The following is an 18,350-nucleotide window of genomic DNA, read 5'->3' on the forward strand; positions in this document are numbered from 1 at the left end:
CTTTATTGCATGCTCTTTTTTTTCATTCTAGAAGTTATTAAAATAAAGTAAATGAGTGGTTCAGTGAAATGTGTTAAGATGCACACCAAATACATTGATGTCAGGCTTAATTATCCCCCCAGATGAGCCTTTTCTTGTGCCTACACCCATTACAGCCAAGGGAATAGAATCAGAGAAACACACGTTCCTGTGTACGTGGTGCAGCCCTTTGTAGAAACCATGTCATTGATGACACACGGCTATATACATATTTCATTGGGACATGCAGTGTAATCCTTGGCACGCCACTGCTTTGTTCACAGTACGCAGGGAGAGGCCTGGAGAGTGGGAGGTTTTTCTTTGTGCCGATCGTATTGTATCAGCAGGAGAAAAAACCAAATGTGTTCTGACAGTCAGAATCATTTGAGTGTTCGTGTGAAGTTGCCACGCTAGAAAAAAGTGCTGTTGTGTCCTTAGTTTCTTGTCCTGCTGGTATTTTCTAAGCAGACTGTAGATACTGACTCTTACCGACAAGGAAGAAAAGCACCATCAATTTACTATTGTCATCTGTATTTCCATGTGTTATTCCATGTTATTTCATACTATTGACATTACTGGAAAGGACCATTTCTGTAATTCAATTTACCGTCATTTCACTTGCGAAACGTGGGCTGAAATGAATTGGCCTCTCCAAAGGGCACTTACTCACAAGCCCCGACACAAAGTTAGAGGCCGCGGTGGCAGACTATACAGGAGCTGAGCGGAGCCAAATGTGCTTGTGCAGCAAACATGATTGCATGTGGTAATTTCCTGTGCTCTGCCTGCATGGCGTTGCGGTCGGAGGAGTGATTATGCTGTGCCCGAGAAATGCTAATGTATGTGTTCGCAAGAGACATAACATCCAGACACAATTAAAAGCGCAAACAAGTGTCAGCCAGTGTTTGTGTTAATAACCGGGTTTCGGCGCAGAGGGGAGTGAGAGGGTGAAAGACAGAGGGAGAGACAGCGAGTGTGGTCACACAACACGTGTTGCGTTGCACTTGGTGAAGGAAAAAGAGTGGCAGCGCTTATGTGTGGAAACAAAGAGGGGAGTTGTGTGGCTGCTAGGATAAATATCAACTCTTAGGCCATTCCCCAACTCACACACACACACGCACACACAACAAAAGTGGTTCTCCCCGAGAACTCCTTCCCCTCCAAACAGTCCCAAGCGTTGAGTCACAGCAAAGTTCACGGGAGTAACTTCAACCGTATCATTCACAACTAATAGCCCTGTGTACTCCGGCTCCTCATGCTACCAGCATTTGATGGTTGTGTTGTGTTTGGGTGCCTCTGGTCTGGTCGTGCTTCTCTCAGACTTGGCCCCACTCACCCGGACAGACAGCAGAGACAGAATTCAGTAAAACTTTGCCCCAATCACTGGTCAAAAAAAAAATGCCTGCGGTGAGTCGACTTGAGTGGAAACACGAGATTCGGGACAAGTTGATACAAGAATAACACCGTGCTGGATCCGCATGAATGACTGGCAGGCGGAGGAGAGGGGCTGAACTGATCTTTGTGTCTTAATTACCACTTAAAAGTAAAGTCTTTCATGCTTACACATCCCCAGCATGTTTTTCAAAGTGTTCATATTAATTTGCTAATGCTCGTATTGTTGTACGATGCACATGCACGCGTGTGTGCAGACACATGTAGACATGATCACAGGAGAATTGAGACACAGATTTTTATCAACAAACTGACTGACCAGTGTCAGGGTTTACTAATACTAATGAGGTTGGGAGTTCTTCCTCTCTGATGTTTTCTCTATTGATCGCAGGCAAGTACACCTTAATTGGTCTTGGATGCCTCAGAACCTGAGATGACTGATTAATGTTTAATGTATTCGCACATACATGCACTGGCGTACGTTTCTCACTGTGGAAAACGTATATCATAGCCAGATCACAGAGATAATCAGTAATCCAGCTATTTACCGGTGGCGTGTCAGATTTTTGTCTTATCTTCCAATGACATTTTCCTTGGATTGGGAGGTGATCGTGCCAGATGTTGGTGTCTGATCGCCTACGGTAATAACATGACACAACACGAATCAAAACCAGATTCCTCTCTCTTGAAACACCATTGCTCATTCATTCGGGGGGGGGATCACATATCGTGTTCGTCTGTTGCCAAAACACAAAGTGTCTCAAACTATTCCAAGATTACTGCCTGAGATAGCGCCGCTTATCCATCTGTCACCTTGCAAAGAGTTATCCTCTCTTGTTTGAGTCACTCAGGCTCAATGTCAAATCTGAAGCACGTGTGTGCGTATACGTGTGTTTTTGTCACTTCCATACATGAGAAAGAATGTATGGGACAGAAGCCCAGTCAAAGCCTCACGTATTTCTCCCTCACGTTATTAAACCCTTCCTTCTGCATGCATGCATTCTTTTAATTTGATGTCATATTATATCTCCTTTTAATGTTGCAATAGAGTGAGGCTACACGGATAGTAATATGTTTTCATTTTATAAAAGCATTTTGAAACTACAACAATCCCCGTCTTTACAAGCGTTGTAGCTCCGTATTAGTAAAAATCTCCATCCATGCCAACACACCTGAAGCCGTATGTCACTATTCAAGTAGGTGTGCATGCGCCGGCCAGTGTAAACAGGAAGCAAATTGTCTACTCTGCAGTTGGTTGCTCAAGTTGCTTTCACACATGCACTGAAGTCCGGACACTTTGACAACTTGTCTTGGGGGGGGGGGGGGGGCTGTATGTGAGAACTCGGATGTCCGCAGAATGTTTCCCTGGACATTTCCCCTTTGTAAAAGTTCCGCAAAATATCCGAGTGAGTCCATGTATGGATACAGCAGGAAAATCTCCGGAAGATTCATGGTGTGCAAGTGGGCACTTAACCCGGGCTGTTATCAGGCTTCCCCTCGCCTGAATGTTCCACAAATTCCCCCGCTGTTGTGAACATGTCTGACTCGCGCAATCTCCTGCTGTGTCAATGGCAAACTTTGGAAATTCATGAATTCATGTCTGAAAACAGCTTTATTTGCAGAAAGTACTATGAATGAGAATCAACAAGTAAAAAAAAAAGAACAATGAAAAGTAAGATGAGGGGGAACTGTCGAGTTGTGACTGATAAGAACCAATCAGAAAGCGAATATGGGAGACTGCTTCATTGTTTCCAAATGTTTCAATTTCAGCCTCTCTATGCTATAATGCAGGCCCAGAGTTTTCAAACTAAAACGGGGCTATCAGCGTTTCAAAACTTCTCTATTATAGGAGCTCAGGCGCAAACATAGCAACAGTAATGCGTTATAAAACTAAATGTTGTTGTGTGCATGTAGCCTGACGTTATTGTTGAAAGAAAAGGGCAGCCATAGTTTGTGAAAGTGCATGTGTCTCTAACTGTGTCTGCAGTTTGTGCCTGTGTTTGCAGACTTTCTCCTTTGTCCCCAAGCATCCGTGTGCCCTTTGATAATCTCAAGAACGAGGAGTTCTTCCTCACAAGGTCGAACACTTTTACTATTGCACTGTGCTGTCGATGGCTGGTGACTTACGAATCATAAGTATTGATCATGGCAGGGATCATATTCAAGTGTAGGGCAGACAGTAAAATCATATCCACTTAGGCTTAATGGCCCACATTAAAGCAATTATGCACACAAACTAGAACTGTCTAACTGTATGCATATTTTGCCGCTCCATATATCTCTTTTTTTCTACTTTACTCTGAGTTTTTAACCGTGCAATTTCGATAATGAATCAGGGGTTTTACTTGTTATTGACTGCCTCAGGTGGATTGTGGATAATTGGTGGAGTGACCTTTCGTCAGCTCCACACCCAGTAGCCTTGTAGGTAAAACCGCTCTGGTCGATGACATAATGTGCGTAAGGTTTTTTATGTGTGTGTGTCAATACTCGTGTATTTACTAATGACGGTGCGAGCACCGACTGGTGACCCGCTAATGAAGTCGGTGCATTTGTGAGTCAGTCGACGGGTCAAGGACTGGAGGAGATCGTGCAGTCGTCCTCTGCTAGTCTGGCAGTACACAGGGAAGCAGCTAAACCATTTTTCAGTTTATCTTAGGCAAACAGTTCAAGTTATGGCAGTACAAGAAAAAAAACACACGCTTTGTCCCCTGATGTTTTTCACAATTCCCCTGGAGCAGCTTGGTACTTTGTGTTCACAACCTCATCTTAATCCACTACAAACTCAAAGCTGCATCTGTTATTTACTGGCAATACACACACTCTGGATACAACTGTACTTGTTGTCAGGTGTGTAGTATTTACTGCAACAGGTCAATTCAGTCTGTCAGTTAAAATCGGGATTCTGTAAGCATCCCCTTTCATACCTCTAATCATCACACGTGGCAAACTTCATCCATCTAGCACCTGTAGACTCGAGACAACCTGAAAAATCATTTACACACACTGTCTGAACAAGGTCTGCTCCACAAGCACTCGCTCCGTCCAGACAGACTCCAGCTCACTTATGGAAGCATCATTCATTAAAATTCCAGGGTTCCCACAGGCGACAGACAGCGTGATTATAACTTATTGGTGATATATGCAAGTGAACCCGCTGACTGACTGTTTCCAACAAGCCAGAAAAAAACAAAAACGTTCTAACTAAACTTGGTGCAACGATGGCGCGGTTGAGATCACATCTCAGCTACCACGCTGCTGTGATGGGAGGTCTTTAACTCTTCCCACTTAGCATACCATATGCAGTACAATACCATATGCACGCAAGGAGTTTGTGAAGCAAAGCACCCATTTAGAAACTTCATTCTTCACGCCATTTTTCACTCTGTTGATTCCATCTTTTGTCTAATAACCACTTTCCCCTTCTTCCCTTTCATCCGCTCTAGGATGAAACATTGCTCATGAAAAATGTATCGCCGTGATCTGCATCTGCCGATTCCCCTGATTGGCTAGGCGTCTTTTGTTTTGAGGAGCAATATCACACAGCGCTGAATTTTTCCCTTTGACAAGTGCATTTCATCTCCACCACGCTGGTGCAAGAGGTTAGAAGAGCCGGAGTGGCCTCCGCCGAAACCACTCCATCAAACAGAGGGAGGGAGAGAGCGAGGGAGGGCAATGAATATTTTACAAACTTTAACGGATAACATTTAATTTTGAACACATGACCGGCAAAGCACCGCTGCATTCGCAGGGGCTTCTTGCAATGCTTGCGAAGACTTTATATAGCTGCACATTTTGATTAGAAATTATGATATATGGGGACATTAATGTTTTCTAAGAGGGGGGAGAAACTGTGCCATGTGTTATTTCGCACGGCACACTTGCAACGAAGCAACATCAGCGGAAGAGTACATGCACACTAGAAAGCGACTGAAGTGAGCTTTCTCAGAAAACTTATGTCATCAAACTCTTTCATTATCTAATGTGAACACTCAAGAGAGCCACGTTGCCTCGAAGATATACGGGGGTTATAATTGCTTTTATTGGTTTATTGTGTGAGCGAAGGAGCTCTTTGATGTATTTAAGGGAGCAACCTAATGAATCAGTGGATCCAGAAACGGCCTATCGGGGGAACTGCTCTCAAAGGGGAGCGATGGTGGGGGTGGGGCTGTGTGTAGGCATGTGTGTGTGGTAGTTGTGGTGTTGTTGTTGGGGGGATGCAGCAACAATGCGTTCTTTAGTTGCCAGCAAGGGTGAACAAGTGAGGACTTAATAAAGCACAGTTGGCCAAAGAGCAGGGGGTAGGAAGGCATGGGGTGTAATCAAGTGTAAACATCCTATATAATGTTGAACTGAGTGATGCGTGACCCCAGAGTTATGGGATCAGGCTGGATGGAGGGGGGGGGGGGGGGGGGGGGGGGGGGGGGGGGGGGGGGGGGGGGGGGGGGGGGGGGGGGGGGGGGGGGGGTTGGGCTTATTTAGCAAATATGCAGAAGTTCTTTTGACCCCATAGTGACTGCTTCACGAGCACACCACTACCCCCTCCAACTCGAAGCGTCATTTGCGATGAGAGCAGGCCTTGTTTGAACAGAATAATTGCATATGGGAAACACCCCACTTTAATTTTTCAACATGGCTGTCGCTTCCCATGTAGATTGTCTATTTTCGTTGACTCATAGGACTTGGTAGCCCCCCCCCCCTGCTCCCTTTGAGGCTGGTGCTCGGGGGACTGCAAGAGGTTGTTGTGGCGGTGGATGGCAGACGAAGCCGCGTGGATCTGGTTACCCCCCCTGTGTTTCCCACAAAAGTGATCAGAGGCTGAAAGTTGAGAGCATGTGTCCCTCACAGCACATTTACTCATATTTCCAGTTTTAACCTTTTTATTAAACTGTCCATTGTGCTCCCACTCTGCCACAGACCCTCGCTGCATTCTCATGCCCATCAGGCCACTCAGATTAACGGCCAAAGGGAGGCATCGGGGAGGAGGGCGACACTATGTCATCCCTGCCCCTCTGTCGCCCTGGAGCCTGCGCAACACATTGGCAGAAAGGGAGAGAAGTATATACTACAACCGTTTGATGAGCAGCAGGGCAATAAATTCATTAATCATCATTATATGCCTCATCAAACTCTTTGCCAGCCTCTCCATGGGAGTTACACAAATTAGCCAGTGAAAAAAGGAGTAATTGTAGAGGAGCTAGGTAAGTGCTTTTTGATTGCTTTCTTGAACAATGCTTCCCCTGACAAGCTAATAAATCAGATCTTTCTATACTTTAAGTGCAGCTACTGTGAACCCAGTCTGAGCCCCCCCCCCCCCCCCCCCCCCCCCCCCCCCCCCCCCCCCAAAAAAAAAAAAGCAAAAAAAAAAGCTGTGTGGGACAAGAGGTTTTACTTCAGCCGGAGCTCTTTCACACATTTGTTTTGGATTCCTCCTTTTTAGTCTGCAACAAAGAGGCCCGGCTACAAAGCTTTTGATAACTGAATGAACTGCTGTTATGTCTCCAGATGCAACCAGGGATTTTCTCATATTGGATCAAAATAACCCCGTGTTTGACTTGAGATGAAAAAAAAAACCTGAGCCAATAGTGACCATATGGTGCAAAATTCAATTAGCTCGTCGTCCCCCCTTTTCTTTCTCTCTTTTTAAGCTCGTCTGGTTTTAAACACATTCGCTGGAATGGGACACGCGGACAGACACGGAGCTGCAAGCTTGCGAGCTTTAGTCTATGCAGAGAATCCTGGCTGGCAGTTGATGCATACCTACTACCGCGATCATATCCTTCCATCCAGATGGCCGTCCCATGCAAGCCCAACAAATCATCCATCAGACTGGAAACGGCTCCTTTATTGAAAATGAGGTCAATAGATGATTTGAGCCTGGTTTGCGGCTGGCCACGTTTGCCTGCTCTAGGTATCGGCAGCGCTCAGTAAGTGTGTAAGATGGGAGGTCTCAATGCGGGAAGGGAGGCAGTTGGAGGGGGGGGTAGTTAGGGGTGGTCTTTATCTGTTTAAAGCCCCTCTCTGATGAGATTACCTATTGGAGTTGGCTGTAAACCACCTCGCAGCAGCCAACACACTCCCACTGGCATGCGGCCACGGTTTGATTTTCTTTTTTGGGTTGTGGGGGGGGGGTATTGGAGTTCAGGCAGAAAAAAAAAAAAAGAAACTATCAAATACATTGCATCTGTAATTATCTGCTAATGTCTGACACATAAGTGTAATGTGAACAAGCGCAGGCAGGAACTGAATTGATTTGTTCTCTTCTGTGTTTATGCTCAGTTTTGGCTACCGTCTAATTTGTCTGTTGAACGATGAGACCTGGAAGCTACCTGCATTCACCGAAGAGAAACCACAGAGCAGCCTGCGATTGGACAGTCACTTGCAGGCAGTTTCCTAAATTGGCACGGACACGCTGTTACACATGTGGGCCCATTCCTGCTCCTCATCGTGTGGGAGTGAGGGGCCAGTCTGGAGCGTGGAGTTTTGAACGAGTCCAGCGGTGGCAGTGTCTCCTCGGCCCTCCTTTAGCATTGTCTCCACACTCTGCTGAACTGAGCAGGGCTCAAAATAACCTGCGAAGAAGGGGGGGGGGCTTTAAAAAGGAATAGGCATTGCCCCGTTTATCTCCATCCTGGGAACTGATCCAATTAAGTAAGTGCCCATTTGCATCCATCAAACTACACCACACTGGGAGGAAAAATGGGGGGGAAAGCTCGGAGCAAACAAAAAGGGGGCCGGCGGTTAGAGGAGGTCCATTTGTTGTGCGAGGTGTTTGGGAGAGGGTAAAGTGTCCCAGGTGAGCGGTGGATAATGGTAACGTTGCTGGCCGGTGTATGTGCTCGTGCTTGAGCGAATGTGTGAGCACAGGCATTATAGCGGTCATTAGGACTGATATCTGTGTGGTAATGTGGAGCAGATGTTGGGAAGAAAGGGATCATTTGAAAAGGGCAAATGTAAATAAACAGTCGGGCGGCTCGGTACCCCCCTCCTCCCTCCTGGACCCTGTGAATTCACCGAAAGAAAACAGTTCATCAATCTTCATCACAGCCGTTAATATAATGATATCAGAGGGCCTGGTTCTACATAGATTGCAATGTTTCCTCACAAACCACAGCCACTAGATTATGACCATTTAACACATTTACAAATCGCATCTACAGAGACACAAACACCGATGTAGCACAGTAGGAAGAGATGAATACTACAAGGCTGTTATATTTTCTATCATTTTTAATAGGCAATGCGTGATTGAAAAAACTCCCGAAAAGGATGCTGCGTTGTGTGAGGTCGCAATGTCGTGTCACAGAACACGCGGGCATTCGTCTCAGGAGTGGGGTCCGCTGGTTGTGCTCACCGGAGGAAGAGCCCACCGATGTCTCCACCTCCGGACTGGATGCGCTCAATCGCTGCACTGTGGCCGTATACCTGGGGGGCTTTGGCGTGGAATACGAGTCCTTCCTGCATATTGTGTGCGTGCGTGCGTGTGCGTGCGTGCACACGTCACCTCCTCCAGGGCAGGGCAGAGACCCCCAGTGTGAGATCCAGTGAGCCCTTACATGGCCACTGAACACAGGGCCTTTGCAGTCACAGGGTCAGAAGCTCACGCCATACTGCTGTCAGAGCAGATTGGTCAATGAGCAGCCCCCTTTTTCAAGGAGTCAAGGTGCTTTCACTGTGTGTGTGTGTGTGTGTGTGTTGTGTGTTGTGTGTGTGTTTGTTGTGTGTGTTTGTTGTGTGTGTGTTTAATGTCATTTCTAACAAACCAGTATTGCATTTAAAAAAATTCAATGGTAACATTTTGGTTGAATTCAGCCTTGATTATCCAACCTTGAATTTTGATGATCACGTCTAAAAAGTTAGATTTTTTAATTTTAATTTTATTTTATAGCAATGAATACGTTTTAAAAGCCCATTCATACCCAAATAGATGTGTTATTATTTGCCACTGGAACTGAATCCCTCAGTTCTCCCGACCCCCGGCCCCCCCTGGCCTCCTCGGACTTCATAGTTCATCACTCTTCCTTAATGTTTTTTTTTTCTTCCTCCTTTTCCTTCTTCATAGAAATGTTTTATTTATGTTGGGGAGGGGGGAGGTCACTTAAAACATCTCACAGCTGAAAATTACACGTGTAATCTGTCCCAGAGGACCCTCTACGGAGAAATAGAAAAACAGTCCGCGAAGTGCAAAGAAATGGAGGTAAATCACTCTCCGCCACCTTATCTGGCTCGTTTTACTCTGAGCGTGTGGACGACCGTTATATGCCGCTGCTCAACATGAACGTTGGAGGCTGGAGACTCATTCACCCCCCCCCCCCCCCCCCCCCCCCCCCCCCCCCCCCCCCCCCCAGGTTTCAAAAGTGGGTGCAGTAGGCCTATACACACATTTTGTAAAAAAGTTGTTTGAGTGACAGTGGGATTTGGAAGCAAAAAGTATAGAATAAGTATTGGTTTTACTAGTTGTTTCACTGTGCACATGTGGACTCCGGTGGTCTCGTGTCTCGCCAGAGGACTGGAGCTGGAGTCTAGTGTCCTTAATTAGCCTTCTCATTTGGCAAAATGATGATGATTAAGTAGCTGGGAGCAGTTAACTCTTCACTGAACCTCGCTGAAAGCCGAACCCTTCACTCCTTTACGTGTAGAAATGAATGAAAAAGAAGAAGAAAAGGACCTGGGTGTCCATGTTCTTGTGCCACACTGTGCAAAGACTGACACGAAAACGCCTGTAAACAAACCAAACAATAACGTCCAAGAGCTATTCTATTTCAATGTGGAGGGGGGGACGTTTGCCTGCCACATGCACACATCTGGCCTCTGTGAAACATTTTCACTGTTCTGTTTGCTGTTGAAGTGGAAGGCTATTTTTTTTTTATTGGTTTTTTGAAGAGCAAACGTGAAAAATCCGGGGGAAACACAGAAACACATCTCGACAGCCGAGGCACTGATATGAACGAGCTCCTTTTTCTGGGAGAAAGAAAGAGAAACAAAAAAGGAAATAAAAGAAGAAGAAACGCCGCCCTGCTTTTCTTTCAAACCCTGTTCCACATCGCACTTGGCAACAGTCGTGCTGCGCCTCCCCATGTCCCCCTGCGAAGCCTCCGCGCACGGTCAACTACATGCGGGTGTCTGCTTACACGTTTGGGCCGAGTTTGACCCCAACTCAAGTATGTGTCGTATATCGCGTAGAGGGCCGTTCTCTCTCTCTCTCTCTCTCTCTCTCTCTCTCCGTGTCTCTCTCAGGGGCCTTTGCTTGCTCGGTCCCGCTCCGGGGATATTGTGCAGTGCGTGCGCGTATCAACAGGTTTCGGTTTCACCTTGTGCTCCGACGCGCAGCAGCATCTGAGAGCCGTTCGCGGAGCCGCCCGGTGGTGGCAGGTGTCTAATCTGTTGGCCCCTGGCTGCAGCGCGGCCCCTGCCAAACTTCTGATATCTCAGCCGTTTGCACTAGGTCCGGGTTTTTTTTTAATTTTTTTATAAACAAGTAAACTGATCTCCAGTAGACTATCAGGTGCACAGCATTTGATAGGAGCAATGAACGTTGCACATTGAAACACCCTCTTGGATAGGTTTCAGTTTAGCCTGTGCCATGATTTCGGCGTGGATGTTTTTGCGTAAATTTCAGTGGGGGGAAAAAATAGCTTAGCTGTCTAAATATCTAATTATCTCAGGTGAATTTTGGATGACGTGTCTCCATCTGTGATAAAACCTGCCCAGGTATAGTAAAAGTAATAAAGGGATAACGCGGGAGCACGTGCAAGGTGAGAGTCAACTTTCCCTCATTCGTTCACTTCACGTGGCGGTTTGATTTCGTCATTCATCATTGTTTTAATATTAGCTCAATTTTTAAGTCACCATTGAAATTCTCCCTCGTGCTACCATATGTCACATAGAGGAAATGTGCATAAATATAAAGTGCAATCAGCGACATAGAAGCCCCCCAAAATCATCTGTGCGTGGATTTCTGTAGACAAAAAGGAAAACGATGATTTTACTGTCAATGTGTTTTTAAAAGAAAATGGATTTCGTTTTTATTATTATGTAGGATTTTTTTTGTTATCCTTTCCCCCTTTTATTTGGCCCATCTGGAGTAATTCAGACATACTTAGGCAATTATTCGATTTTAGATATTTGGACTATAATGAAGTATATTTGCAATAATTACTTCAGTGCATTTGAATTCACCTTAAGTCGCGGCCCTCAGACTTCATTCATTACCACTGGCCTTTACTTTAAGTTTGTTGTTGTGTGTGTGGGGGGGTGGTCTTTGACACGAGGACAGTAAAAAGAAACATTTTTTTCCTCCCCCCTCAAACATTCCGGAATCTGCCGCTGCACAGTAACAAAGTCGGGAGTGAAGGGTGCAGACCTTATCCTCCTCTTTTCTCCTCCGCTTCTCCTCCTGTCGGATTAAACCCCCACCACCCCCCTTTCACACGTGGGAACGGTTTCACCCCTACTTAGTATTCTCACTCTGGAGCGATCCCAACAATGAGCCGACACGCCATTCAAGTGGAGGGGAAGCCGGGCACCAAGTTGTATAAAGTTGCAGAGAGGATCTCCCCCGCGGGCCGTCGTGCCTCTGATGACGGGTTTGCAAATGCTCTCGCTCCGCTTCCTCGAGGAGTCTGGGCTGAATCGACTGACTTTTGTCACGCCCACAAATATATTTCTGTCTATGTATATTTATTATAGATTTTTTTTTTAATTGTGAGGACATATTTTTTTCACAAATCTGTCGAGGGCCCTCCCATATTTTTTTTTGCTGTTAAAATATTAAATATTTGAAACCACACATTTTCGACAGGGACATATAGTAAGTAGTAGGAGTAAAAAAAATCTAATAATAATAATGATGATTATGATGAATAGGCTGTATAATCAATTACAGTGCACAGGATGAATGCAGACTGTACAGCAGCATCAAAGACCTCTCTCCCACTGGGTGTGATTTGATCAGCAGCAGTGGGGGCACATGAAGCTGAAAGTTAGATTTCAATGTCCTTTTGGAAACAAAATAAAAAAATAAAAATCCACACACACAAAATCTCCCTTAATCAACACTGGATAAAAAAATTAATTGAAAAAACATTTTCAATAGTCAGACATGTTTTATCTTGCCTGCCCTCTCTTCAGGATCTAGATGATCACCCTCCAAACATTGCCCGTGCATTTTATGTCACAAAGGTGAATTGGAATAACAATCAACTGGCTCTGCACCCCCACACCCCACCACAACCACACACACACACACACACACACACACACACACAGCCTATTTGACACGTCACAGTATTTACCTACAGCCTCACACCGATGATTTGCACCCTAGAAAATACTCTCTCTGTGTGTGTGCGTGCGTGCGTGCGTGTGTGGGTGTGTGTGTGTGTTGTCGCTGTGAAACATTGCCCCCCTCAATCAATTCTGGGAAAACAACGCGGTTTCTAATAAAACTCTAATGCTCTCTGAGGGGACATTGCATCGAACAGTCCAGTCCCCCTGGGGATCGGCAAAGAAAAACATAATTATGCTATTTAGCCGGCTGATGTGTCGCAATCACTGCTCCAGCACACTCTGTCAGATTAAAATAGAGGGGCCGGGCAGGGGGACATTAAGGCTGAGGGAATTTCACAAACCCCGGGGGAGATCTCAAACTGCAGAGGGGAAAAGTAAACTATAGAGATTAATGGCCGCCATAAAGCAGATCATGCTGCCCCACTTCAGTGGAGGTCAACAATAACAACACCAGTAGTAGTAGTAGTAATAATAATAATATAATATAATAATTCTGTCTTTTAAAATGTGCAGTAAACAAATTACAAGAAAATGTTTTCCCATATATATATATATATATATATATATATATATATATATATATATATATATATATATATATATATATATATATATATATTGTGTGTGTGTGTGTGTGTGTTGAGGCCTATGCTCAGTAGGCTTTGTGGCCTACTGCCTGAGGAGGCTTCGAAATAAAATCTAAAAAAATAAATAATTATTACCATTTTTATTATTATTATAATAATGCATTTTGTATTTATTTATTTGCATTCATAAATCAGGAGAAAGGCAAGTAAATAAATAAATCAAAAACAAACCAAAAGGGCCGTATTTGTTCCCTCCAGTGTGTCAGTGGGACACAGCCTTATGTCTTTTTTTTTCTGCCTGTCAGATTCTTGCCTTTTTTGTTATCCACTTGTCAAAATTGCTATAATCCTCATAATAAGTGTGCGTGTGCGTGTGCGCGCCCCATTGGCTCCCCTTCTTTTTAACCAGGCCATTTGATCAGCGACGGCCTCTCCGTGACGGATTAACAAAGACTCCCCCCCTGAAATCAGGAGCAAGTGTGACACCTACCTGCAGAAGTTGGAAGAGTTAGAGGACAGTGCCTGCATGGCTAACGGCTGCACAGTGTGCGCGCGCGTGCGCGCGTGTATCACAGCATTTCCCCTCCAAACAGAAATGTTTCACAGCCAACGCGCCATTAAAGAGACTCTCCATTAATGACACATAATAGGCCAGTATGTTCTAAATGCATGGTCGCGTCCCCCTTTTTCCAAACAGCTTCTGCCACGCCTTGGAAAAAAAATTGTAATGAGGCCTAAATTTGGCATAAAATCGAGCTCATTACCGGAGTTCACCACCTGATTGCTCTGCATAAAACACGATAGGTAATTGGCTTAAACGACTGCGGCTCCATGTCGTTGCTATATCAATATCCACGTTCAGTGACAGAAACGAAGCCCTGGAAATGTATTTTAAAGAAGGGGAAACTTCTGGTGATAAGCCATATGCCAAAATATACCAACATGTTTTTTTTCATTCACGACAAATAAATAAATGTGAATGTCAACACCGACCTAAGCGAACCTGAGCCCATTCATTGTTTAGATATAGTCCTGAACGTGGCCCCCTCTTTATCTCCAGACCTCGGCCATAATATTGTTGAAATGATAATTACCATTGAGGCATCTGTCACGGTGCAAAATTGAATTAATACCTCGCATATATAGATCAACATGGCGTTGAAACCCCTTTTGGACACGTCACGTGCTCAAGGTAATCCCAGCTGCCCCCCCCCCCAAACAAAATAAAAATAATAATCGCTGCACACTCACATATATGTATATTTTTTTCTCCATAATTTACTTCAAAGATAGTGTGTTGTCCATTTTTAAATACAAAAATGCTACATTAAATATACATGTTAGTCTTTAATACAAATAGACTCAGGCGGCTGCAGCGATTAAGACCGTTCTCGTTACACTTTCGGATTGAACCGTCCAGAAACTAAGAATTTCAGAATAAGCATTTGCTCAGAAAATAACTGTTCTTAGAATTCGCTTCGTCGCATTCTCTTTTCTTCTTCTTCTTTTTTTTTTAATGCAACCACAAAAAAATAAATAAAAGTCCGAGTGAGTTGGGGGAAAAAGGAATCAGATATTAAATGTTTGACATACCTTTCTTTAGTTCATAAGGGGAGTCTTTACAAAGATCTACCTGCGTTTGGCCTCTGACTTTCTGGCTCTCCCTTACCAAAGCCTCTGCTCTATTTAACACAGTCTGGTTTAATCCATTGAAATGTGCCGTGGAGCCCGTGGTGACCGAGCCGTGGTTACTGTGGAGGTGTCCGAAGCTGCCACCATAGTTCGTGTAGCCTGGGTAGAAGGGGGAGGTGTAGTACAGCGGCCTGGACAGGACCGTGCTGTTGGGGAGCGGGCACTGGGGGGAGGACCGCGACGGGGACGCGCTGGTGCCCATGACCGCGCTCTGGCCCAGGCCGGGACAAGCCTGCGGCGCCTCGCCGCTGCTTTTACACCTGTCCGAGGACGTGGCGATCTCCGCGAGGGACCAGAGTTTGGGCTTAGGGGCCGAGGGGGGCGAGTGGATAACAGACGTCACGTTGCTGGTCACCGCACCCGGTGCGTGGCTCAGATCGGACGGCTTGTCTTGTTGCGCAACGCCCTGGCTCCCCCGGGGCACCGTCGAGGGAGACGAAGTGGTGGGCTTGGTGGAGTCTGGCAGCGAGTCTGTAGTCCGCTCCTCCTGCTCTTTTAACTCCGAGTCGCTCAGGAGGGGATCCGTGTCTTTGCCGTGGCTCTCCTCTTTAAATCTGTCACAGCCCACGTCCCCTGGGTTGAGCAGTTTATGATCTAAAGCGCAAATAAAGAACAGAATTAGCGCCAAACAAGACCAACATTGCAACGTGTAAAACTGTAACACGTGTGTGTGTGTGTGTGTGTGTGTGTGTGTGTGTGTGTGTGTGTGTGTGTGTGTGTGTGTGTGTGTGTGTGTGTGTGTGTGTGTGTGTGTGTGTGTGTGTGTGTGTTAGGCGAGTGAGCACCAATGCAAAATGGAATCGGATCTATAAAAATAATCAGGTACTTATGCAGGTTTCCTTTAAAAACAGTGTTTTCAGTGAGTTATAAATTGAGCTCGTGAAGACTTGTGCCAGCCTTAAAAATGTGAATGAACTCATGGTGGTAAAATCTGAACACACTATTTTGATTTTGATTTTTTTTTTTTTGGGGGGGGGGGTATTTAATATTTAATATTAGCAGTTGGAATAATAGGCGTTCAACAACGGATATATCATTATCATACAATGGCAGTCGTTTTTATTTTTATTTTTTTTATTTTTGCCCGGCAGTACACCAGCTGTATCCTTATTATGCACTTAAAGATAAATTGGCTGCTAAACACTTCGCGTCACCAGCAATTCCAGCTCCACAGAAGTCAAACGAGGGGAGTTCAAGGTGATTATTATTTAAAGCAATTGTCCCATTATAAATAATATACCACCATTAACCAGCAATCAATTTTGCACCCTGAGTGGAAACGACTGCGATGAAAAATTGATGATTCTTTTTCCCTCATTTTTTTTCTTCTCCCCCATGTTCTTCCACCCCCCTTGCACCACCGACCTGCTTCTGTGTCTGTGGACTCCCCCCTGTCCGTGGGCTTGCTCGGCTCGTCGTCGTCATTTTTCTCCAGGTCGATATTCTCGTCCTCCTCCTCGTCCTCGCTCCGGTTCCGGGGGGTCCAGGTCATCTTGTTCTCCTTCTTTAGCCTCCTGCGCGCGTTGGCGAACCAGGTGGACACCTGGGTGAGCGTCATTTTGGTGATGATGGCCAGCATGATCTTCTCGCCCTTGGTGGGGTAGGGGTTCTTGCGGTGCTCGCTGAGCCAGGCCTTCAGGGTGGCCGTGGCGTCCCGGGTCGCGTTCTTACGGTACGCCGGGTCGCCATAAGGGTAGGTGCCCAAGGGCGCTGCGTAAGGGTGGTATCCTATCGAACCGGCCATACCCGTGGTGTGGTCATACGGAGAACTCTGTAATAATAATTAAAAAAAAGAATAAATACAAAAAAAAGTTTGGGAAAGTTCAGCCACGGTTCTTTTCTAAACTGCCACATGATAGATCAAAAACTTACTTTGACAAACACGGACACACACACACACACACACACTGGCACGCACGCACGCGCGCGCGCGCACACACACATGCACACACAGGAATACACTGGCTTTAATCCAGCTCAAATTTGACATGAATGTTAAACAGAGTATGTTTGAACTTGATTGTGCATTTGACATATTATATTACGTCTCTTATGTGTTTCTATATATTTGATGTTGGCCCCCACATGCAACCAAATTTCTCACGCCATTAAAACGGCATCATTTTAATAACGTTTTTGTCATCATTATGCACGATGGGGCCTGTATAACATGCTTCTCCCCTGCCTGTTCTAATGGGATCAGCCTTCGTGTATAACCACAGGCCTGTACACAACAAAGTCACTTGTAATACAAGTTTTTGTTCCCTCGTTCAAAAGTTGCAAAATATAAGTTTTCCAAAACTGGCACGAGAAGTGCAAGAGACAAACGCAGTGACCTAAATTGCCGTCAGACGCTGCGTTGTTGTCAAGTTATGAGCACCGAGCCAATTCGGTGAGACATGACCCACTCTTCCATAAGTAATAATAATAAAACTACTTCAGTTTACCTAAGGACCACATAATAGCACATTGCTCAATTCAATTATTTCTCTTTTCTCAACGACACATTTTCTGGACATGCCATTTTCTCTCATTTTCCTCTCCATGCATTCGCCAGTGACGCACATTTCCCCCTCCTCAGCTCCAGACCCACTAAAACACAGAGGGACACCTTCCACCGCCAAACAAAAAAAAAGAAGAACAAAAGAAAAGAAAGTATCGCCGCGTTCACATCCACCGCATCGAATAATCACCTTGAGCTTACTCACCACGTACGAGGTGAATGTGGCCGCCGCCGCCGCCGCGTCCGCGCTGTACGGCAAGTGGGAGCTGTAGCCCGGCGAGCCGCCGGTGAACGCGGTGGATCCGGCGTAGGGCGCAAACGCGGATCCCGAGGAGGATCTCCCGAGCTCCTCGGTGCGGGGTCCGGAGAGAACGCCGGCGCTGTACGCGGGGCACGAGTACAGCGCCAGGGAGGCGGACGGCTGGTACAAGTAGCCCTGAGGATACGCCATGCTGAAGAGCCGGAGAGAACAAGCCACTTAACTTGCGCACTTTTCCCCCTCCGCTTATGTTCTCATGCGCCGCTGTCGGAGGAGCGCATAGAGCCGCGCGCGTGCAGACCCGCCGTCTGTCGCTAAATGACAATGAAAAAAAAAAAGAAAGAAGTGAAAGTGACCAAATAAAACTCGGCTATGATGATTTTGTGGGATGGATTATTTCTGGTCGCTGCCAGACAGCCACTGCCCGTCGGATTTTTTTTGTCTCGTTTTGGTTTTTGTCTTTTCTTTCTTTTCTTTTTTTTTTTCTTCTGGTGCTCCCTTATCTGAGTGGCACCGTCGCTCTCATGCCCGTGCAGAAGTTGTTTTTTTTTCCCGTCGGACGGGGGCTTTTGCCTGGGAAAAATGTCCTGCCAAGATGCTAAGTTGGAAATTGAGG

At 45.7% G+C, this 18,350-nt stretch overlaps 1 protein-coding gene across 2 annotated transcripts in view; it reads right to left on the reverse strand.

Annotated features, from left to right (window-relative positions):
* Positions 1–14,538: 14,538 nt before the first annotated feature.
* Positions 14,539–18,350, reverse strand: part of irx5a (iroquois homeobox 5a) — a 3,944-nt gene continuing 132 nt past the window's right edge. The window contains exons 1-3 of one of the 2 annotated variants that reach the window (XM_035628881.2): positions 17,666–18,350; positions 16,338–16,743; positions 14,539–15,566 (exon numbers count right to left, since the gene is read on the reverse strand). The exon at positions 17,666–18,350 is cut by the window's right edge and continues 132 nt beyond it. In XM_035628881.2, coding sequence (XP_035484774.1) covers positions 14,857–15,566; positions 16,338–16,743; positions 17,666–17,926 — 1,377 coding nt within the window. In that variant the 5' untranslated portion in view covers positions 17,927–18,350 and the 3' untranslated portion in view covers positions 14,539–14,856. The remainder of the gene's footprint in view (positions 15,567–16,337; positions 16,744–17,665) is intronic. The other variant, XM_035628882.2, reaches the window with a different exon arrangement.

This window comes from Scophthalmus maximus, chromosome 4 (assembly GCF_022379125.1).
Source record: "Scophthalmus maximus strain ysfricsl-2021 chromosome 4, ASM2237912v1, whole genome shotgun sequence".
NCBI lineage: Eukaryota > Metazoa > Chordata > Actinopteri > Pleuronectiformes > Scophthalmidae > Scophthalmus > Scophthalmus maximus.